We start from the raw sequence: 23675 nt of genomic DNA on the forward strand, positions 1-23675 counted from the left end.
AGGGAGGAGGCATCCACAACCTCCCTGGGTAACCTGTTCCAGAGTCTCCACACCCTCAGCGTCAAAAATGTCTTCCTAACCTTGTCTGTTGAGGCTGGAAGGACGCTTGGGAGGTCACAGCACACGACCCACCAGAGTAAGCAGGTAGCAGAGTATGTGCACTACTACAGACACAGCCAACTACAATGTTCATGCACATCCTCTCCACTCCTTCCCACTAATGTGTCTTGAAGGTTGTCATCAGCCAGCCCACGCTCCCTGCCAGCCCACGTCCGGGGACACGAGTGACCGCTACCAGCGGCAAGCCTGCAGCCTTCGCTGGAGAGCTGCCCATGCAATGCTAATTAACTTCATCAACCTCAAGCTTCCCTTCCTGAGAACCAGTTTGTCTTGTCAAACATTCCCAGCGTGGTACCTCTGCTAATAAATACATCCAAATGACTGCAGAGGAGGAGCCTTAAGCCATATGCTTGTTATGTATAGAAACCAACTTCTGATTTTACTAAAGACACATAAACTGAGGCCACAAACTCCACTGGATGGAAAATCCTATCCCTTCAGCTCCTGCTGAGCACTGATCAGCTCCCCCTCTGGGGCTGCTCTTCTCCAGGCTCAACAGCCCCAGGGCTCTCAGCCTTTCCTCCTCACAGAGACTTTCCAGGCCCCTCAGCATCTCAGTAGCCTCCACTGAAAATACTCCAAACTTTCTCTCCCTTGACCCAGAAGTGGATGCAGTACTCAAAGTCCTGTTACATCTGCAAACTCTTCCCTCCCAAGCAGTGCAGAAGACCATTTCCTCCCTTTAAGTGACCCACCCTCCCCTACCTGCCTTCAAAGCTCTTCCATAACCAAGGCACCCAACACTCAACAGCAAGAAGTTCCTAGAACTGTTTGCAGGAGCAGGCTTCATGCAATATCCTCCCCCAGCCTTCCTCCCAGTGTGGCCCTAAAGCAGCTGGTTGCTGCCTACTCCCACCCCACGCTCTCCTCCATGGCAACACTTCTGTGTACCAACAGGGGAATACACAGAAAGCAGAAGGAGGAGGAGATTATTTCTGTGTCCTCACTTCTAGCACCAGCATGCTGCTGGCAATCAGGAATCATTGCAATGCAAGATGTCCACTTCAGCAGTTCAGGCAAGTTGCATCAATTTTTCATCAAGAGGTTGGACTGGCTCCATCTGAATCTCAAAAGCCCAACCTGACAGCTGGTTGTGCCACAGGCTTGTAAGCACAGAAAGCCCACACAGGATGCTGCCTGAGGAAGCTCAATCTCAGACTATTCAAGAAGTTCTCCTGCAGACCACTACATCTCATGGAAGGGTTTCTCCACTCAACAGCTTCTCTTCATTGTTGCATATGGCTCAGAATCACAGAATGTGAGAGGTTGGAAGGGGCCCCCAGAGATCATTGAGTCCAACCCCCCTGCCAGAGCAGGGTCACCCAGGGTAGTCTGCACAGGAGTGCATCCAGGTGGGTTTGGAAAGTCTCCAGAGGAGACTCCACCACCTCTCTGGGCAGCCTGCTCCAGGGCTTTGTCAGCCTCCCTGTAAAGAAGTTTCTCCTCATGCTGAGGCGAAATCTTCTCTGCTCAGGTTTGTATCCAGTGCACCACTGAGAAGAGCTCGGCCCCCTCCACTTGACACCCACCCCTCAGACACTGATAAACATTGATCAGATCCCCTTCTCAGCCTTCCCTTCTCTATCTGGATGCTAGCATCCATTCATGGAATGCCTGGGGTTAGAAGGGACCCCCCAAAATCATCTACTTCTGACCCCCCTGCCATGGGCAGGGACACCTCCCAGTAGACCTTATCCAACTTGGCCTTGGTGACCTCCAGAGAGGGGGCAGCCACAGGCTCCCTGGGCAACCTGTTCCAGTGTCTCACCACCCTCACTTGTCAAAAGTTTCCTCCTCATCTCCATTCTAAATCCAATGGGTTGGACTCGATCTTGAAGGTCTCTTCCAACCTGGTTTATTCTATGTATTCTATTCCACCCTCCTCAAGCTTCCATCCATTCCCTCTCATCCTATCCCTGCAAGTTCGATCGATTCAATCCACAACAACATTCAAGGAACACTTCCAGCCCTTGAGAAGAGATCTCACTGTAAGGCCAGCAGCAGCCAGCACTGTTTCTGGACACTCATTTTCAAAGGAGGAACACCACACCTAAGTAAACTTCTCTTCCCATTGACAAAACAACAAACACCTGTAAACAAAATGTTCTCCTCCCTACCTCCCAACCTCAGGCTACCCTGCCTCAGTGCTTCGCAAATGTGAAACATTTCAAGGATGCTTAAAATTAGCACAGTGCAAAAGATACTTCCAATGAAGTTCCCACCAATAAGAACCATCTTTGGAGGTGGGAGAAGAAGAATCTTTGGGCTTCCAACAGAAGCCACATGGTAGCTGGAGAGATATTCAAAGTGGCTGAGTCACTGTGGGTTTCTGAAAGGAGCATTTAACCACGAGGTGGAGGAAGGAACATTAATTGACAGGCACTTCAGAAGAAGCTTTGAAGGCTAAAAGTTTTCATTTCAGAAGTTCAGGAGTTCAAGGCTGCAACTCCTTTCCCTGACACTCTTTCCCCCTCTTTTCTTTTGGTTTCTGAGTACTTGGCTCTCTAGCCCCCAACACAATCTATTCACTTGAATCCTCTGTCAGCCCTAAGTTAAACCTTGCACCAATGACATATTGAGCTTTGGAGCATTTAACTCTTTGGGATCTCACAGGATCCTCTAGGCTGGAGAAGACCTGGAAGTCCAACCAAGCCAGCACTGCCACCACAAAACCATGACCCTAAGTCCCAGGTCTAGAGGTCTCTTAAAGCCCTCCAGGGATGGTGACTCCATCCCTGCCCTGGGCAACCTGATGAGGGCTTGACAACACTTTTAGGGATGAAACCTTTCCTCATCTCCAACCTAAACCTCCCCTGGTGCAATTTAAAATCATAGAATGAATCACAGCATGCATCAGGCTGGACAGGACCCTCAAAGGTCATCTTGGCCAACACCCCTCCAGTCAGCAGGGACACCTCTAAGTAGATCAGGGGCAATGGTTTGGGGCTAGAGAGGAGTGGAGTTAGGTTAGATGCTAGGAACAAGTTCTGCACCATGATGGTGCTGCAACACTGCAACAGGTTGCCCAGGGAGGTGGTTGAGGCCCCAGCCCTGGAGATATTCAGAGTCAGGCTTGACAAGGTTCTGAACAACCTGCTCTAGTGGAGGATGTCCTTGATGACTGCAGGGGGGAGGTTGGACTGGATGATCCTTCCAAGCCAAACCATTCCATGGTTTCAGACTCTTCTCAATAAAAGGCTCTTGGAGAAGCCAGAAGAACAAAATATTTTTTCCAGCTTTATTCTGAACATTTGAGTGACTTTCTCTTACTTAAAGAATAAGAATCCCACATGAATTGCCTATTTTCCCAAAGGTCTTACCCCTTTCTCTGTTCCTAGCCCATCTCCCCATCACTTCTGCTTCCCATTTTATGGATTCTTAGCTTGGGGTGAAGCAGCAGCACAAGTGAATTGGAGCATCTCTCTAGACAGACTGAAATGAGTTTAGCCTCAGGGTTTCCTCTCAATCCAACATTTCAGGCAGGCAAAGCACCAATTACATTTGGTCCCTCTGTGGCCTTTTCTGCCTTCAAGGTCTTGAAAGATACTGTTGAGCTCTGAGGGTTGGAAAGACTGAACAGCTATGGTGGCATCTTTTGACCTCTCAAGGTCACTTCAGCTAAATGCTGAAAACAAAACCAGGAGAAACATCTTCAGCTTTCTGTACCACATCAGAATTCGCAATCCAATGTCAAACAGTATTAAGGTTAGAAGAAGATGCTGTGAAATATTAATGCCCCATCATAAGGAGGACACAGAGCTGCTGGAATGAATCCAGAGGAGAGCCACAACAGTGATCCAAGGGCTGGAGCAGCTCTGCTGTGAGCACAGGCTGAGGGAGCTGGGGGTGTTCAGTCTGGAGAAGAAAAGGCTCCAGGAGGACCTCAGAGCTGCCTTCCAATAGCTGAAGGGATCCTCCAGGAAGGCTGCAGAGGGACTTTTGATGAAGGTATCTAGAGAAAGGACAAGGAGGAATGGTTTGAAGCTGAGTGTGAGGCTGGTGAGACTCCAGAACAAGTTGCCCAGGGAGGCTGTGGCTGCCTCCTCCCTGGAGGTGTTCGAGGTCAGGCTGGATGAGGCCTTGAGCAGCTGAGTCCAGTTGAGAGGTGTCCCTGCCCATGGCAGGCAGGTTGGAGGAGATGATCTCTGAGGTCCTTTCCAACCTAAGCCAGTTTTTGACTAGTGGCTAACCATAACTACTGCAATTAAACACACAATAATCACCTGCAGTGCACTCCCTTCTCTTGCTATTTTTGTGCCTACCCAAACACAAACAAGTAAACCTGGAGTAAGCAAACCAAGACTAATGAGCTGTTAAACTCCAGAGTCCTCCACAGCCCAGCTCTGATGCCACTGCAGCATTCTCAGCTGTCAAAGTTGCTCAAACCTTCACAAAACCAAAAAACCCCTTGCAGCACATGACTGACAGCATATGGAAAATACATATATATTTGGAATGCATTCTTGTAGATCATAGCTGATGGATCTTCTCCTCATTGTCATTCTCCATGACCAAGGCCATCTGCCTGACAAGCAGTGGGAGGCAATAAACTCTTAGCTTATTTTAAAAGCTGTCAATGATACCCAAGAATTATCTGTGAAATCACTATTGCCTTCAGACTTTACCTTCCAATCCCCAAGGCAGCAGCTCCTAAGGGTGCTGCCATTCCTATTGACAGGAACTTTGCAGCAGGGAAAGAGGATTCTTGGGTGCATCTCCCAGTCCTGAGCAGGCACAGGGCATGCACTTCCCATCTCCAGATGTTCCAACCCCGTCTCTGTTTCCCAGGAAGGTGTGGGAATGAGTTATTCTTTCAGTACCTCAAGTTGTTCTCAACTCTGATGGCAATCACAGGAACGTGGGATATGTGATTTGCTTTTGAACCAAGAATGGAAAATGCACTTTTGAAAGATAGAACCTTGGAAGTGAACACAACCCTCCCCCCAGCAGCACTGCCTGCACACACGTGCCCCAGAAAGCACCTTGGCTTAATACTCAGAACCACAGAGCTGTTTGAGGTGGAAAAGACCTCCAAGATCAAGTCCAACCATCCACCCAGCACCAAGTGCCATGGCCACACCTTTCTTAAACACCTCCAGGGATGAGGACTCCACCACCTCCCTGGGCAGCCTGTGCCAATCCCTGACCACTCTGGCAGCACTCCTCATCTCCAACCTAAGCTTCCCAGCACAATTTCAGACCATTTCCTCTCCTTCCATCACCTGAGACTAGGGAGGAGAGACCAAGCCCCACCTGACTGCAACCTCCTTCCAGGGAGCTGTAGAGAGCCATGAGGTCTCCCCTCAGCCTCCTCTTTTCCTGGCTGAACAGCCCCAGTTAAAATGTTAAGACCTGAGCACTGGGCAGAGCAGTGCTGCAACTGCTGCTCTTGGGAGGTGTCTTGAAAAACACTGAAGCAAATAAATCCCTATCTGAGTCTTTTCTCTGGCCATGTTCTGTATCTCAGCATCATCAGGCTCTACAATTTCCTTTCAGAGATCTGTAGAGAGTAGACTAGGCTTTTAATAATCTTGAGATTGTTTCTTTGTGCTGAGCTCCTGCCTCAGTCCTGGACACTGCTGGGTCACCACCAACCCAAATCACTGCCACTGGGGGTTGTTTAAAAGTGAAGCTTGAGCAGGGAAGATTTAGACTGCGGAGTAGGAAGGCATTCTTGAGAGTGAGGAGACACTGGCACAGGTTGCCCAGGGAGGTTGTGGCTGTCCCCTCCCTGGAGATGTTCAAGGCCAGGTTGGATGAGGCCTTGAGCAACCTGGGCTGGTGGGAGCTGTCCCTGCCCGTGGCACTGAATGATCTTGAAGGTCCCTTCCAAGCCAACCCATTCTATGACTCCATGAAAGTTAGCTGGTGCTGGCTGGAGCTCATTCATGCCCTGCTCTGCTGGGGAGAAAAAGGGTTTTCCTTGCTAGAGCCAAGATTTTTCCTGCTTTTCAGGATGGCTGCTGCCTCCATCCAGCTCTCACTTCCTCATGCCTACCAAGTTGTCTGTTGACTTTTTTCTTCCCCCCCTTGTATAATTTTTAACCTCAATGAGTAAAAGGACTGACATTCACCAAATGCAAGGTCTAAGTGCTACCAGATTGCTTCTGCAGAGCAAAGCTTTCTGCATCCTTAATAAAACCTGACTGGGAGGTAATTTGTTCTCATTAAAGCAGGCGAGGAGCCTGTAGCAGCATTTTCCAGCAGTGTCACGTTTCTCTGCTGTCAGTAAAGCCTGGAGGTGATTTCTTACTCTCACTGAGAGCTACAGGAAGACTCTGCAACCAAATTACAAGGAGTTATGTTTTCATTGAACTTCTGTGCATTATATAATCAAAACAGATGATAATTGCCAACAGCCAGAGCCGGGCGCTGATTGCTTTCACAAACGAGGTCTGAAGGAAGTGGGAGCCCTAACACATGAGGATCTCTCTTACTTGCCTGAATAGTAAGTGGTTCATTAGGATCAAATTGTCAAGCAACACTGCATTTAGCGTCACTCAGTCTCTAAAGGCCATTCCAGAGCTTGACACATTCACAGCAGACCTGCCAACCTCAACACTTGGCTGTTCACAGCCAGCTAAGGACCTTTGATGAGAGCAACCCAGCTCTGACACCTCAGCAGCTCTGCTGAGCTGCTTCCTGACCAGCTGCAGGTAGAGGCACAAATGACTCCTTCACCAGCTGGCAGAAAGCTTCCAGCTGACCTTCCACCAGATTCCTGCCTGCATTGTGTCCCTTGCTGCAAGCACCAAGTCAGGAGTTGAGAAGGTCAAGTGCAGCACCCAGGAAGCAGCCTCCATGTGAGGAAAGGCAGCAGCACTGTGTCTGCAAAGAGAGCTTGCTGCAGGTGAGCCACACAAGGACCTACCCTGCCTGCACTTCTCAGGGGCCACAAAACCCTCATCCTGCAGGGGTGAACTCCCTACTCCAGCCTCTCAGCTGGCAAGCAAGGAAACAAAGTGGTATTTTCCCAGGATATTCCTCAGGAAGCAGTCAGTGACTTTTCAAGGCCCAAAGCAGAAAATTCATCTCTGGCTCACAAGAAACCCAAAAAGCAGCAATGCAGTCTCCAGAGTCACAAACCTTCACCCACACCTCACTTGCTTCCTAGCACTGAGGTGCATTGAGAGGTTCTCCTTCCCCTCTACTCTGCCCTAGTGAGACCACAGCTGGCGGATTGGGTCCGGCTCTAGGCTCCTTAACTCAGGAGAGACTGAGAACTGCTGGAGAGAGTCCAGGGGAGGCTACAAAGCTGCTGAGGGGCCTGCAGCACCTCTGTGAGGAACAAAGACTGAGAGCCCTGGGGCTGGGAGCCTGCAGAAGAGCAGCCCCAGAGGGCAGCTGAGCAATGCTCAGCAAGAGCTAAAGGAGCTGTGGTGGGCAAAAGGCTGGGGCCAGGCTCTGCTCAGTGGTGGCCAGCAAGGGACACTGGGCAGAAACTGGAACCCAGAAGGATCCTTCTGAAGAGGAAGAGAAGCTTCTTTGGTGTGAGGTGAGGGTGCTGGAGAGGCCTGGAGCAGGCTGCCCAGAGAGGTTGTGGTCTCCTGGTGTGGAGAGCTTCCAACCCCCCCGGGCATGCTACTGTGGGTGCCCTGCTTTAGGAGTGGGGCTGGACTGGATGATCTCCAAAGGTCACTTCTGACCCTCCCCATGCTGGGATTTGTATCAAACATCAAAAGCTCTGCAGGAAGGCCTGGAGATATTTTATACAGACAGCTCCCTAACCACAAGCAGCTTGACAGATGAGCACTGGCACCTTGATCTCCACCCAGCAAGGGGAAGAACTCAGCTGGAGGGGCTATTAAGGCTTCCATAACTGGACAAGAGAAATCACACTCAGGTGTTGACATAGTAAGCACTATACTTCATCTTGAGAGATGAAACCCAATTTTCTACCAAGAAGGACAGAGTATTCTATCTCCAGCAGGAAGGGAACAGAGGAAGCTGGGAGTGTCACCCACTGCTCACTGAAGACGCCTGGCAAGCTGGCTTTCCTAGCAGCACATTTTTATGGCTGGCTATGCTGGCAGCCTCACCATTTTTCTTCTGACTGCCCTCAGAAGTTCCTAGAGCATTGCTTCAACTGAGGAGATACCAACACTTCAGTCAGGACTATGGGGACAGGCTGAGACAGTTAGGGCTGCTCAGTCTGGAGAAGAGAAGGCTTCCAAGGGAACCTGAGCAGCCTTCTAGTACCTGAAGGAGGCCTACAAGAATGACAGGAAAGGGCTTTTGACAGAGGCTTGAAGTAATAGGAAAAGAGGGAGTGGACTGAAGCTTGAGGAGGACAGATTTAGGCTGGAGATTAGAAAAACTCTTTCCAGTGAGGGTGAAGAGACACTGGAACAGGTAGCCCAGGAAGGCTGTGGATGTCCTCCTGGAGGTGATCAAGGCCATGCTGGATGAAGGTTTGAGCAGCCTGGGCTGGTGGGAGGTGTCCCTGCCCATGGCAGGGGTCATGGAACTGGATGAGCTTTAAGGTCCCTTCCAATCCCAACCGTTCTTGTTCAAACCTCCACCAAGAAAAAGCCAGGTATGGTTTCCTCAAGCTTACTAGGGAAGACAGCTGGGTTTACAAAGCAGAAAAATGGCAACCATGAAGCCTGAAGATGCTAATTGACTCTGAATTGGAAGATCCAAGAACATGGATCACACCTTCCCATGCCTGTGTGCTGTACGAGGAATCACAAGTTACACATCACAGAAGCCAAGCCAGGAGAGCCAGGAGGAGCTGCTTGACAGCTCAGCTACACAAGTGTCAGCACAGTCAGGGTGGAAAAAAGGTTTTCTGAATCAGCCTGCACTGTGTTTGTGCTCCTGCATAGCCAGGGCAGCCCAAAGCTCACTCTCAGGAGATTAAGTGAGTTGCATTCGGCTTTGGCTAATTACAGGCACTTTAAACCTCAACTGCAAGGCACTGTCAGCTGAGGTGACAGCTCAGGAGTTTCTCTGGTTAACAGACCTAAAACTACCACTAAACTGGCAAGCAGAGGATCATGAAGTGGGAGGGGTTGCAAAGAACCTCTGAAGGTTGAGTCCAAGCCTCCTGCCAAAGCAGGGTCACCTATGGCAGGCCACACAGGAACACATCCAGATGGGTCTTGAAAGCCTCCAGAGAAGGAGACCCCACAGCCCCTCTGGGCAGCCTGCTCCAGCATCCTCACAGTGAAAACAGTTTCTCCTCATGTTGGTGGAACTAAGGCATCATTCAGGTGCTTTAGATGCTCCTGATCTGAATCTTCTTCCCATGTATACAGTATCTAAAGCATCAGCAGTAAAGCAACACCTCAGAAAGCTGAGCAGCCATTACAGCTCCCACACTGCCAAGGTTAGCACAGGTTAGCACAGTTTGAGAGGATCCTAGCCAGGGCCAGGCCACTGAGCCTCAGCATCACAAGTCTACTCTCCAGTCAAGGCTTGTTCTGCACTGCTGGCAACAGTTTTACACACCAGACCCTCCCAACCAGCCTGAACCTCTCAAGTTCCTCAACACTTTAGACAACCAGTGAAAAGCTGAAGATGTCTACTACCCAGTACCTCAGAGGCTGCTTCCCTTAGTTTCTTCCCTACAATCCTCATGACTTGTTCCATCTGCTTCAGCATTCACAGCTCCCTATATGAGCAAGGCTCTGTCTGCAGAGCACTCAGGCTGTGCTCACAAAAAGCACACCACCAGCTCTGAAGTTTATTTGAAGGTCCTCTGGAGGCACTCGGTATTGATGACACTCACCAGCATCTCAATGTTCCCAGCTTCCAAAACAGACTCTGAGGGCTTTCAGAAAGGAACAAAGCAAAGCAGATTGAATGCAGAGAACAAGCCAGCAGTGGAGCTATCCACAAATATTAAGCCAGCCACACACTTTGCTCTATTAGAAGATCTGCACCAATGTCACCCCACCCCCACAATCCAGCAAGGCATTGCACTCCCTTGGGCTCTTGTGACTAAGTATAATATTTCATTAAATATCCTGCTCATACTGGCTTTATGTACCAGGGAACACACTAATTTTAGCCAACTGATTAGCTGGTTTTTTCTAACCCAGTGTTATTGTAGCTAAGGTCAGATTTTGCACTGAAACTATGGCAACAAAGCCACAGCACTCTTTTGTCTACAAGGTTGGGGCTAGGTTTATTAACAGGACTGCTCTACTTAACAGCTAAGCCCTGCCTCTTTGGCAAGCCCTTCCTCCAGCCTACCTGAAATACCCTGAACTTTCCACGGGGGAGAAAGCTCAGACCTGCGAGAGCTGCTGAAGCCAGAACGTTCAAACCGCTGCTCTGCTGCTTCATTTTCTAGGACGTGGTTGCTACATCTCCCCTCTTGTCCTGCCCAGAAATGTCTCATCTGTACCCAGCTACTACCCACACATCTCACAGGAGCAAACCTGGAAAAGCACAGACCATAAAACTTCACACTAGGAGGTCATTAAATCCCTTCTCAATCTTTTGCAGCACCTTAACCGACAGATTGTGTTTTTCATACCACCTTCCAGTTCTGCATGTTCATGGCCACTCTCCCTTTCAAAGGGGCTTTGCTCTGCCTTCAGCTAGATGCAGAACATCCAAGATGAAAGCACAGGCAGGAGTTGGCAGACAGCTGTCTGGCCACAGGACCCTCAGCATGCAAACTCAACCCAGATCTTCCCAGCCTGTGCCTTGGACTCCAAAGAGACCCAGCTCCTCTTGTTGAGTACTGACATTTTTAACAGCAACTGAAGCGGATCCTCCTGTAATCTGTGCCATACAGACCTGAATGGTTTGGGTTGGAAGGGACATTCAAGATCATCCAGTCCCATGCATGGGCAGGGACACCTTCTACTAGCCCAGGTTGCTCATCCAACCCAGCCTTCAACATCTCCAGGGAGGGGGCACCCTGGCCAAGCGGTTCCAGAGTCTCTCCACCCCGTCTAAACACCTGCAAGATTACCACATTGCTCAGAGCCTCTAACAACCTGACCTGGAACAGTTCCACTAATCCCCACTGCATCTAACACCTCCCAGAAGTGCCTGGAGATGAGGTGTCCATGGTGTCCCTCTGAAGTCACCAGGGGCCTGCAGAGCAGGCAGTGCATGCTGTCTGCTGCCTGACCTGCAGAGAGGCTGGAGGCTTGGGGGTGCTCACGTTAAGCACTGCATCAACACTCGATTAGTACCTGCAGAGGGCCTACAAGAAGGATGGAGAGAGACTCTTCACAAAGGCCTGTAGTAATAGGGCAAGGGGCAATGGCTTCAAACTAGAGCAGAGCAGGTTTAGGTTGGCTGTTAGGAACAAGTTCTGCACCATGAGTGTGGTGGAACACTGGAGTAGGTTGCCCAGGGAGGTGTCTGGGGCCCCATCCGTGGAGATGTCCAAGGTGAGGCTCAGCAGGGCTCTGGGCAACCTGCTTTAGTGGAGGATGTCCCTGCTGACTGCAGGGGGGTTGGACTGGATGCCCTTTAGAGGACCCTTCCAACCCAAACCATTCCATGACTCCCTCTGCCAGGGGGTTCGCCAAGCCTTGGCAGATCTGGAGCACATTTGTCTACATGCCAACAACTTCTGACTCCTCATTTTTCTTTCTGAAACCCCTAAATGCCAGAGTGACAATTGGCTGGAACAGCTGCTTGCACGTAGGCTGCAGTGGGCTCAAGCTCCACGTTTCAGAGGCAGCACTCAGGATTTCTTCACCCTATAAAGGGCAGCACATTCAAATGTGTACGAGCAGTTGGCAGTTTGCTAGCACACTTCTATAAATACCTAGAATGCTACTAAAGGATTCCTCATCAAAGCAACAAAAAAGAGAAACAAGTGCTGGGGATAGCATAACCAGATCCTGATGCAGCTTGGAGGATTCTTCCCACACCACATGGCCAATGCTTCCAGTGCAAACACAGCAATCAGAGGCCCAGCAGCAGAAGGTGTTCCGAGTATTGTTCTCTTCCATTGTCTCAACCCTAAAGTTGCTTTTGGTTTTACCAGGATCTTAGTAGCCTCTTGGAAGGAGGTAAGAAACAAGTGTGTGGTTTTCTTCTTTTAATGGCATTTGGCTCCTAAGAGAAACAAAAGTTGAAGAGGTATTGGGGAGAAACACAAGTTAAAGAGGTACTCCTGGCCCACTTCTTACTTTTGGTATTGAGCAAGTACATTTTAGTCCGTGCTGGACCCCTCAGAAGTTGAGAGAGGCAACTTTTCTCTTGCAACTCATGTATTTCTCCTCAAGCTCACCATGCTAAGCTCTGAACTTAGCACTCAAACACCCCCAGCAGTTCCACCACCTGCATTAAAAGCACATCCTGCTATGTAGAGTCTGCTAATCCATGGATACCAGAGTGAAAGAGGGCCATCTTCAGACATGGGTTTAGATATTCCCTCAAGGAATCTAGGTGATTTAATAATTAATACAGCCAAAGATGTCACCAGCATTAGAAACTCCCTGTTCAAAGAGAAAAAGGAGCCTCAACTTGGCCATGCAGCCCAGGTCTACCACCCTTCTCACCACCATTGCAGGAACATGCCTTCAAACCCTCTGCAAAACAACCACTTGAACTCATCTAATGTATGCAGAAAGAGTCCTCCCATTCAGCCTCCTTCACATCAGAGTTGAAGCAGCAGTCTAAGCTGATAGAACCACTTCCACCACTGTGGAGCTGGAAAAGCATGCAGAGAGAGCGTATGGAGAGCTATAGGGTTTGAGGCTAAGCTCAGCACAGCTGAACACAGGAAACTCAAAGGCTTATACTGCAAGTACTCTTCTTGATGAGTACAGAGGACACCACCTTATCACCTGGGTTTTACCTGCTACACTTCTACATATCATAGAGTTAAAGAACTGTTTGAGTTGGAAAGGACCTTAAAGATACCCAGTTCCAACCCCCTGCCATGGGCAGAGACACTTCCCACCAGCACAGCTTGCTCAAGGCCTCATCCAGCCTGGTCCTGAACACCTCCAGGCAAGGGGCAGCCACAGCCTCCCTGGGCAACCTGTTCTCCCCACCCTCACTCTCAAGAACTTCTTCCTCATCCCCAGTCTCAGTCTCCTCTCTCCCAGCTCCAAGCCATTGTTCCTCATCCTGGCACTCCCAGCCCTTGTCCCAAGTCCCTCCCCAGCTCTCCTGGAGCCCCTTCAGGTACTGCAAGGCTGCTCTGAGATCTCCCTGAAGCCTTCTCTTCTCCAGGCTGAACAGCCTCACCTCTCCCAGCCTGTCCCCATAGGCAAGGTGCTCCAGCCCTCTGATCTTCATGGCCTCCTCTGGACCCTCTCCAACAGTTCCAGGTCCTTGTGCTAGGGGCACCAGAACTGGATGCAGCGCTCCAAGTGGGGCCTCAAGATTAGAGTGAGAGGATCACCTCACATCCTCCTGGTCACTACATGGAACCAATATTGTTCCAGAAGTTGTAGACAACAGGATCTGAGTATTTTAGTTTCTTCTTAGTATTCTGAAGTGTTTGGCACAACTCTGCCTGTGACCCTTGAGCTGGAAACTCCCTTCAGCTCCATCCTGACGCCAAACTATGCACAAGCTTGCATTGGCTAAGTGAATAACCCTGTATGGATGCACCATAACTCCACAGCCTCTCCCAGTGCTGCATGAACTAAATGGTTTCCTTCATGTCAAACAAGACAGGAGCCTGCAGGCCTCAGCTCACCCTTGGCAGAGCTGTGGCCAACAGAACACTTGCTTCTTCTGCAGAAGTTGTATTGACTTGGATCAGTGCTGAGCACAGTGTGAACTTAAGAGAAAGCCATCAAAAGAACTGAGGTGTGCAGATTGATTTATGTTCTATATCACAAGTTCTCTGTTGCACCCAGCTCATGTCTTCTGCTGAAGCCTTTGAACTGCACCTCCATCTGAGAGCCTCAGAGCTAAGCCCTGCCACCACCCCCAGGCAAGGCTGGCCTGAGGCTCTGTGAAGGCAGCCCCCAGAGCACAGAGCAAGGATTAGGATCAAAAGAACAAACAGAATTCTAAGTACTCATCATCTGCTTCACCATGAGGGTATTTTAAGTCTAAGATATGGGTTCATTCCTTGAACATCTTGCCAAAAAAAGAGTGTTGCCCAGCAACTACTAAAACAATGTTCTGCAAGGAGGTAGCTGCTGGACAAATTAACCCACTAAGTGCCCTTCATTTTTTCCCCCCTTCTGCTTCAGGCAGCTCTTGCAAAGGCTCTGGATGCCTGGCAGGCAGAGCTGCATCCCAAATCAGGAGCTGTAAGGCATTTCCCCAGAAGGCTGTCAGACAGCCTGCCTTGGTGTAGCAGCAGTGTCTTGCATCAAGCAAACACATTTGGCCGGGCTCGGCGCTGCGTTCCGATACAAACCCAACCCAGACCCTCTGCAGAAGCACAACACTCACTTAGCCCAGCTGGGAAGCAGCAGCTACAGCACAAAACTATCAGCCCTGGGCTCTAGCTGCAGCTTTGCCAGGACTGTGCAGCCTGAGTTTAATTTGCCCAGCAGCTATCTGTCTGTGTGTGTTTAAGCAGGAAGGATTTCTAACGAAGCACTTGGTGCCCCCAGCCTGGCTGGAGGGTCAGCTGCAGTTCAGCTGAACTGCATATTAAAGGAATGTTCATTTACAGTCACTGTGCAGATGCAGAGTCATCCTCAAAGATGGCAATTAGAGCAGTGATTCCAGCTTGGGAAAAGACAGAAAAAGGCCTCTTTTTTTTTTCCCCTCCTCTCTTCCCCTCTCCCAGCAGTGCAGATAACCAAGGAGCTGTCACACACAGCTTTCTTTTTTTGGAGACTCAGTACAAGAAGGATTTTTTCCAGGAATCTCATCTGTACACAGGATATTCAGCCCAGTTCACCAAAACACTCTCAGCAATTCTCATGTCCTCATGTACAAACCCTGAGGGCTGTACTCGAGTCTCAGTGTTCTGCAAGGTAGTTTTAGAGGACTGAATTAGTTGGAGCTGAAAACATGAAGGGCCAGAGCAACACTGCTTTAAAACACCCAAATCACCATGTTTGAAGTGGGTTCAGAAAGGCAGAATTGAAAACATAGAAAAATCAATAAATGTGTGAAATCCACTGAAGCCTCCCAGCCCATCAACATGATCAGCTGCAAACCACTCACTTCAGCTACTATCTACTTCAGACTGGGATATGAAATAGGAACCACCCTACAATGGATCACATTGGAAGGGAACTCGGAGATCCTCTACTCCAATCTGCCTGCCATGGGCAGGGACACCTCTCAACTAGACCCAGCTGCTCAAGGCCTCATCCAACCTGGACTTGAGTACCCCCAGGGAAGAGGCATCCACAGCCTCCCTGGGCAGCCTGTGCCAGAGTCTCACCACCTTCACACTGAAGAACTTCTTCCTCAGCTCCAGTCTAACCCTGCTCTCCCTCTGTTTCAAACCATTCCCCCTTGGCCTGGCTCCAGATACCCTCAGGTTAAGTCCCTCTGCAGCCTTCCTGGAGAATCCCTTCAGCTATTAGAAGGCAGCTCTAAGGTCTCCCTGGAGTCTTCCCTTCTCCAGGCTGCACAGCCCCAGCTCCCTCAGCTTGTGCTCACAGCAGAGCTGCTCCAGCCCTGGGAGCATCTTTGTGGCCTCCTCTGGACTCACACATCAGCTTCACATCTCCAACCAGACTGTAATCTAAAGACTTAGAGGCAAACCAGCATTTAGTATTTGCAGTAACTCCCAGAAGCTCATAGCAACTTGACAGCATTGGACTAGTACCTTCCTTCAGAGCTCTTTCCTACCCCAGCAGTTCAGTTTTTCCCATCTCATACACCCTCTGAATTTACTTCTTCAGTTTAACATCTCATTTATACTGTGACACTGCAAACCTCACCTGAATGCTATCCCATCTTACTCTCAGCTTCCTCTTGTTGCACTTCATGCTTTCCAGGACTCCACCACCAGCAGATTAATCTCCCAGCCTATTTTTTCCCACAACTCTTGTCAACAGAGCAAGGCCTTGTGTCCTCAGGATACCTCTGGATCTTCTCCCCCAGGCAGATTGCAAGGTTCTAGCGCTCCCATCTCCACCCCCACTTGTGCTGCTGCAAACCATCCTGCTCAGCCCAGTTCATCCAAACATACATCCAGCTTCCCTCGCTGAATTTTGCCTCAGGACAGCTCACAGCCAACAATTTTGCAAGGAGTGACTTCCTAGCACACAAACCCCACCTCCGTCTCAGCTACAAAGTGCCTGCTTTTAGCAGCTCCTTCCTCAGCAGGGACTATTTTCACACCACAAGCAGGTTATCAGCATTTAGTGACAGCAATGCTCGTGGCTGAGCATTGCTGTCAGCTGCCTTTTGCAGGAGAGAGGCTCTCTCCAGAGAGGAGGATGCTGTGTACACACTGTCACCATGCACAGCACCTCTGCTCTGCTTCAAGGGGCTAAGGCAGAGGAGAAAGAAAAATCACCACCCTCCAGGACCAGGGCCTTGCTGCTGCCCTGAGATGCAACTGATGAAGTGTAGCCTAGGCAACAAGACTCCACAAAACCTGAAACACCCATGGTTAAGAAGGAATAAAGAAGAGCAGGGTGGATTCATTCTACCACTGGAGAGAAGCACTTCAGCCTCACACTGAATTTCCTTGGAGCCATGTATGCATAGCTAAGCAGCAAATCTTGCCTCCAGATCGCTCTCAGCACTTTAATTAAGCATGAAAATTAGACTGACAACTGTTTTACATCTGCCTACAGAAGACAGATTTGCAGAGAGCAGCTTCCAATTACAGCTCCTTAAGACACTGGCCAGGGTGAGATCCTCAAGGCTGGCCACAAAGTCACAGCTCAGTGCTCCTCCCAGAACATGCCTTCAGGTGTGACTGAGGTGTGTCTGGACACCTTCAGGAACAGCTCATTTCCAAGAGGATTCAGACATAGGTATGAAACAGGTTACAGCACACAGGTGGTTCTGCAGTCCTGGGTAAAGCTGTAGTGTTAGTCCCTTACCTGGGATTAATTCTGGTCTTGCTCTAGTGAGATTTGCAAGCAGTGCTCCTCAGTTCCCAGCACCAGTGGTGTGCACCTGTCTGGATTCAAACCAAGACCATGCTGCTTCTCAGGCTTCAAGCTGCAGTGATCCTCTCAGCTGTCATGACCAGTACGGACCGTATGGCATCATAGGGGCACCACATACAAACTGACTGCTTACCAGCACATCGACTCCCACCCCAGGCTGCTGCTGTACCAAAGGTACCTTGTGCTACTGATCTGCTGTGCCCACGACACTGCCCAAGGCAACAGAGGCTAAAGTATGACAAATGTAAACACTGGGACTACTGAATTACAGTCACCAGATTCATAGAATGCTTTGAGTTGGAAGGGATCTTAAAGGCCATCCAGTTCCAAGCCCCTGCCAAGGAGAGGGACACCTTCCCTCAGTCCAGCTTCCTCAAGGCCCCATCCAACGTGGCTTTGAACACCTCCAGGGAGGGGGCACCCACAACCTCCCTGGGCAACCTGTGCCAGTGTCTCCCCATCCTCACTAGAAAGAATTTCTTCTTAATCCCCAGTCTCAATCTGCCCTCTTCCAGCTCAAAGCCATTGCTTCTCACCCTAGCACTGCAAGCCTCCGTAGGAAGTCCCCTCCCCACAGCAGCTTTATATCCCAGATGCAAATGGAGTTGTTTGGATAAATGCACCTTAGGGAAGACCTTGTGTTCCACTTGCAAGGGAGGTATTTTTGCAGGCTGCCATAAAAACACCACAGGAGAGTGCAGAGACCTGGCTGTAGCTCCTGAGCCTTGCCCAGCCAAGCCTCTGGGTGCCTTCGCTTTCTAACAAACCAAGGGGCACGTTCCATTTGTGTTGAAGACAGCGTGATAAACTCCATTATTACTTCTCCTGAACACACTCATTGTGGAAAGCATTTTATCTGAGGCTACACTTCCAAAGCCTGTGTATAAATAACAGAAATGCCTGCTAAAATTTTATGACTTGTTGCCATTTCCCATTGAGCATAAAACCATCCCCACGAAGGCTTTAGTGGAGGAGCTACAAAGGCTGGAAAAGGTTCACACCATTCTTTCTCCATGTATAAATTATCAAGTAACATGAGAACATTTACAATGTCTAACCACAATGTTTTATGTCAGACAAATGTCTCCCTGTACTTGCAGTTCCTAAACTGTGCAAGCAAGAATTGCCTTGCTCTCATTCTTTCCTCCCTCTCCCCTCCCTGCCTCCTTCTACAGCCAGCAGTTGGAGTTAAATCTGGCTTTGTTCTTTCATACGATGTTAACGTCAAGAAGTGCCTGGAGTCAGGGCTCTGTTTCACCTAACACCGTTGTTCTCTTTTTCTGGAGAGCTTAGCATGGAATGCTGAAACTTCCCCAGGTTGCCTCTTCAGGATTTGAAGCCTCAGCTATTGAGTTCTCCAGTGAAAAGGGAGAAAACCCAAGCAGCGCGCCGAGGTTTCAGCAAGACTGCAGGAAGTGCTTCGTTGCGTGAGACATCTTTGTGTCATGGCAAAATCCAAGCACCCCAAGAGGCAGCAAACAAAACTAGCAGTGCAGAAGGTGGCATTTCAAGGGCAGTCCCCTGCAGTTCTGACCAAACCTGAGGAGAATTATGGCAATTCTGGGCCCCTGATAAAGGCAAAGCAAAACGCAAGGAAACGAGACTCAGCTAACAGTTGCTGCCACATCCGAGAACAGCAATGAAAGGCAGATCAAGTGTTCAGAGAGCATTTGGCTGAGCTCTGCTTTGGGTAAGAGATGCAATCAAGAGGTGAAACAAGAGGCATTCAAGAAGATTTTTCCCAACAAGATCCCAGTTAGTGCTTCTCTTCCTGTTTTTTCTTAACTCAGACTGAGCCAAGCTCTGCAAAGAAGTAGGCATCAATTTCTTATCACTAAGCACGAGTTTCCTGGCAGAAGCAAAGCAAAGTCAAAAGTAGTTAACACCAAATGAGGTCAAACAGGAATAAGCTTTCTCACAAACATTTGCTGCTTTTACTTTCCTCTTCTCCAGGACTGGTACTCAGTAACTAAATGGCACATAGGATAGCAGGGAGAGAAAAAAATGAAACTCAGAGGCAACTTCTAAGCTTGGGCAGATCTGAAAGCCAACCTCAGCTGGCATCCCCCTCTCCACCTCCTCACAAAGCATTCTTTTTAAGCCCCACAACTCACTTCACACAGACATCCACACTTCTTCCTTCCCCCTGAGCTGCTCTTCACAGAAGACGACGACAGAGAAACGTCGCCCAGAAAGCAGGAAGGCCAAAGAGAGCTCCAGATGACCGCATCCAAGGAAGGACACCACCTAGCCAGAGGGGTGAGGAGCTGCCTGACCAACTTACCTCTGAATTTTTTGGGTGGGTTGTTAAGATCCCCTGCCTCTGGCTGTACAACACACCGATCATCCACCAGGCTGCAAAGGAACGAGAAGCCAAGTGAGATTCTGCTCCCATCCCTCTCAGGCCCTCCTCAGCACAGCCCAAGGCGCTCACTTGCAGCATTTCATCCGAGTGGCCGCTTCAGCAGAAGACATTCCCCAAATGCCAACTTATGCCAAACCTCTCTAAGAAGCATGCAGCTATTTGGTTTTTAATTATTGTTATTTTTTTACTGTTGCCCAGAGCTATGCTCCTGGATAGGTGGGACAATAAGTAAGTCATTGCTCCTGTGTACTGCATCATCTTTGTCCCCTCCTTGGGGTGCAGACAGAACAGCCCATATTCTAGTTAGGTGACAGAACAGCCTTAGATCAGGTATTGCCTCTTGGACAGATTTGGGGAGTGTAGCAAATGCACTTATACAGTGGGTAGAGATGATGGCTGGGCAAAAAGGACACTGATCCTATGACCCCTGAAGTATTAAGGTAGAAACAGCTGCCACAATAAAAAGTGGCTCTGAAGGAAGGCAGAACACCACCTTCCTGCTCACCAAACACAGGGTGAGTCAAAGGATTGAGCTAACCTCCTCCTCCTGTCCTACCAGGGAGGAGGAGAATAGGGTAAGTGAACCCAAGAGATTCCAATGGGGAATGCCAAGGCAGAGCTGCTTGTGGATGCACACTGGCAAACAGCCCACAGGATCAATTCAGATCTCACAGGATAAAGACAATAGAGTTAAGGAGAAACACCTAAAGCCAGCCTGCCACCACTGCTCTACCCTTGGCACAGCTCAGGGTGGAATTGTACTTTCAGCCACACATTGCTTTCCAAACTGTGCAAGTTTGTTGTTTCTGATTTGATCCTAAGTGGCTCAGTTTGGCCCCTTGAAAACCCAATCTGTCAAAGAGGCTTTCTACACAGAAGTAGAAATTACAACTCCCAAGGTCTGAAAAGGTTTGAGGGGTCCATTCTCATGCAGAATCAAGTTGAGAAGGATTGAGACCTAGAATATGAGAGTTGTTCCTTGCAGAGGCTGGTTACATGCAGGGAGCATCTTGAGACAACAATTATGGAAAATAAAGTGCAGGAAAAATTCAGGGATCAGAGAGACTAAGTGGACTCAACAGTTCTAGGCATCTAAGATTTGCATAGGCAAACATTCACAGTAAATTGCTTTTTCCCCATGGATTTTCTCCCTATTATGATGTAGCCATGTGTGGATGGGAGGGTGAATGTTGGAGCTGACTGCAGTGTCTGCCTCTAGTGAACAAAGGGCCAAAAATAAAACCCCCAGCTCTCCAGCCAAATGGGTTCCTCTGATCACCTCCCACAGAGATAACCTCAGTGCAATCTCTCTCTCCTTGTTCTGAGAGTCAGTTCCAAGGAAAGAGGAACTTCCCAAGCTACTAAGGAGGAAAAAACCAAAACAACACAAAAGAGAGAAGAAATTTAGAGAGTGAATTCATACTGAAAGCAGAGAAGAGGCTATATTGGACACAGGTAATCATCATGGTGACAGCACTGGGTTTGGGAAAACAGCAAGAGTAAAGCCTTGATGAAGCCAGCAGTCATGTCATAGGAATATTAAATAGGAACACTCTTCAAAAAGCTTTAGAACACCATTAGAATGTAGAGTGGGATCTGTTTCTCAGCCATTAAGCACATGAACAAGTCATTACACATTGTTATGACATAAGACTGTCAAAACTCCACATGGTATAGAGCACAATTACACCCCCCCAAAAAATAAATAACTGAAACAAGAAATAAAGTCAGCTTTCCTTTGCTGCTTTCATTTTCTCCAGGACAAAGACTAAATTAAATATGGGACAAAGCTAATTGGATTATGGAGGCTTCTTAAGCTGATAATGTATTTCATGTTTCACATAGCAATTGGGATTTCTGGCTTAGACTGGGCTCAGAAGATGTGTGGCCATTACATAATGCAGTTACCTTAAAACAGCACTAATCAGATCAAAGAGATGCTTGTAACACTAAGGGATCTTTAGAGCTGCCACGAGAACATCTCATCAAGCCTAGGAGAACAGATGAGCTTAGAGGGCCTGTCATGCCTAGAAGGACTACCCATGGTGAAAAACCTCTGCTCAGCAATGCCATCAAAAGCCACAGCCACTGCAGGATGTTCATCATGCACCGTATGGGGGTTCCACATCACATCACAACTTTCTGCTGGGGCTGGAGTCATTTACTGCCAAACTTGCTTCAGTACTGGGGAGGGGGTGGGGGGGAGGGGGGGGGAGAAAAACAAACAAACAAAAAAATAATAGCCAAATGTATCATATTGCTCAGGTCATTGTGCCAGTAGATAGTATTTGGCCAGTTAGACAGCTGGTTGAGTGCTGCAGGGTGCAGGTGGCATATTTGACCAGTACCTGGGAAATGTGTCAAATACATTTGCCAAATACTATTCTACCAACCCTACTTACTACATCCCTTGCTTTTAGCATACCTTCTTTCCCTTCTGGCAGCATCCCATATTTTCTTCTCTTTCCTATAATAGATCATGGTGCATCTTCAGTGTCTGCTTCCTTCTCTGCCCCTTTATTTTCCACCATCCTAATAGCTAGAGGACTAAACCTACAAGTTAGTTTGGAGTCACTCAGATGAGATTCCAGCCCATCGTTTCCTGCCCAGACACTTACCAGGATGCTCTCTCTGTACCCTGCTTGGGAGCTCCATTTATCAGATGCATCTGGACAGTAGGCATGAAAAGAATTTGCTGTCACTGTACCCCCCCTGATGCCCTTTGGGCTACTGGAAATGAGAAAGAGCATGTTGTGTGTGTGCCCACTCACCACGTCGGCAAAGCTCCCTGGTTGCTGCTCTGCTACTCATTCAGTACTGAAGTCCCACAGCAGTGTGTCATGCATGCCATCTCCCTCCCTCTAATTTCTCACTGCTTTGAAAGGAGGTGGCAGATGTGCTCTTGGAGCTTCTCATCCAACCCCCTGCAAGGTCTTCCAAGTCAGTACACAGCTCCTCTGCCAGCTTCTCATGATCCAAGAGATTTCTCCTCAGCAGCAGTTGAGCAGAGTAAAACATCCCCTGTCACTCCTCAGAGCTGCAGCTCAACGCCATGGCTTTTCTCTGCCAACTCTTCCTTCTCCTAGGTGAAGAGCTGCTTTGGGGTTAAGGAAGTAGCATGCTCTTTGTACTGCTTAAGAGGCACTCCCCTGCAGAGCACCCAGGCTGATGTCTCTGCAGAAGGAAGCGCAAAGGAGCTGTGTGGGGAAGCACTCCAGGGCAGGAGCCAGCCAAGGTGCTGGCCACTGGCAAAGCTGGAGGTTCAAAATAGGCTGTCCTTGGACTGGAGAAGGACAATTTGCTTTGTATGAGAAACCTCAAATCCTGTCAGGCAAAACTAGTCCGAGTGGTAAGCTGGTGGCAGCCCCCTGTGGGAACAGGGCAAATGAGAAGCACCATCTGCCTTGGGACTGCTTTTAGATATATAGTTCCTTTTTCTTTCTTTAAACCACTGGGATCCCCTATGCTACATCTTTTTTTCCAGTCAGCAAACTGCACTGGGGTCTACTCACTCCTGACTGGGAAGGGCAGGGAGGGACAGGACAGGACACACGGATGGACACGGGACAAACAACAACATGAAGACCATCGGCTTGCCTTCGTTCCCTCTACCCAACACCTTCACTTGACAAGCTTCTTCCTCCCCACCAAGGGCATCCAAACCACACCACAGCCATCAATGCACTCTCCATCCTCCTGACATCTAGCTGGCTGTATGGGCTTGAAGTCAGGGCCAACCACGTCCATAAAGCTGCCCTGTTTTCCCCAGTCTTTCCTGGGAGCCAGGCTCAGGCTAGCTACCTGAGCTCTGCTGGGCCTTCTGAGGGATGTTTTCAGTACAAGAGAACAGCTGTTCTTACCCCAAAGTGCTAATAAATCCATTTGTTGAGCCCTCTGCATAGAGAGAACAAATATCTCCAATATGAAGGAAGCTCGACATCTTGTCAGTCATCTCTGGCTTACTGCCCCTAGAAGAACAAAGCACAAGGTTAGCATTCAGCAGGCAGAACGTCTCAGCACAAGCTGCTGGAGGTTACAACAACAGGAGCCTTTGCTCTTGTTCCTTCAGTTGTTTGAAGGCCTGATTCCTTGTGCTGGAATGTCAGGTATCAAAGAAAACACAGCACAGCAAAGTGCTTGCTTAGAAAAATAAACTGAAGGACAAAACCAAGCAGCTGTTGGCATCCCCTTTGGCGTGGGCCTGGTTTATG

General features: G+C 49.0%; 1 protein-coding gene across 1 annotated transcript in view; it reads right to left on the minus strand.

Annotated features, from left to right (window-relative positions):
• The window catches only part of ITPR1 (inositol 1,4,5-trisphosphate receptor type 1), a 185935-nt gene extending 162507 nt beyond the window's left edge, over nt 1–23428 (minus strand). The window contains 4 exon segments of the mRNA XM_054179973.1: nt 19384–19454; nt 22083–22153; nt 22155–22194; nt 23325–23428. Coding sequence (XP_054035948.1) covers nt 19384–19454; nt 22083–22153; nt 22155–22194; nt 23325–23416 — 274 coding nt within the window. The 5' untranslated portion in view covers nt 23417–23428.
• Between the last annotated feature and the right edge of the window lie 247 nt (nt 23429–23675).

Source organism: Dryobates pubescens, chromosome 1, assembly GCF_014839835.1.
Source record: "Dryobates pubescens isolate bDryPub1 chromosome 1, bDryPub1.pri, whole genome shotgun sequence".
Lineage (NCBI taxonomy): Eukaryota > Metazoa > Chordata > Aves > Piciformes > Picidae > Dryobates > Dryobates pubescens.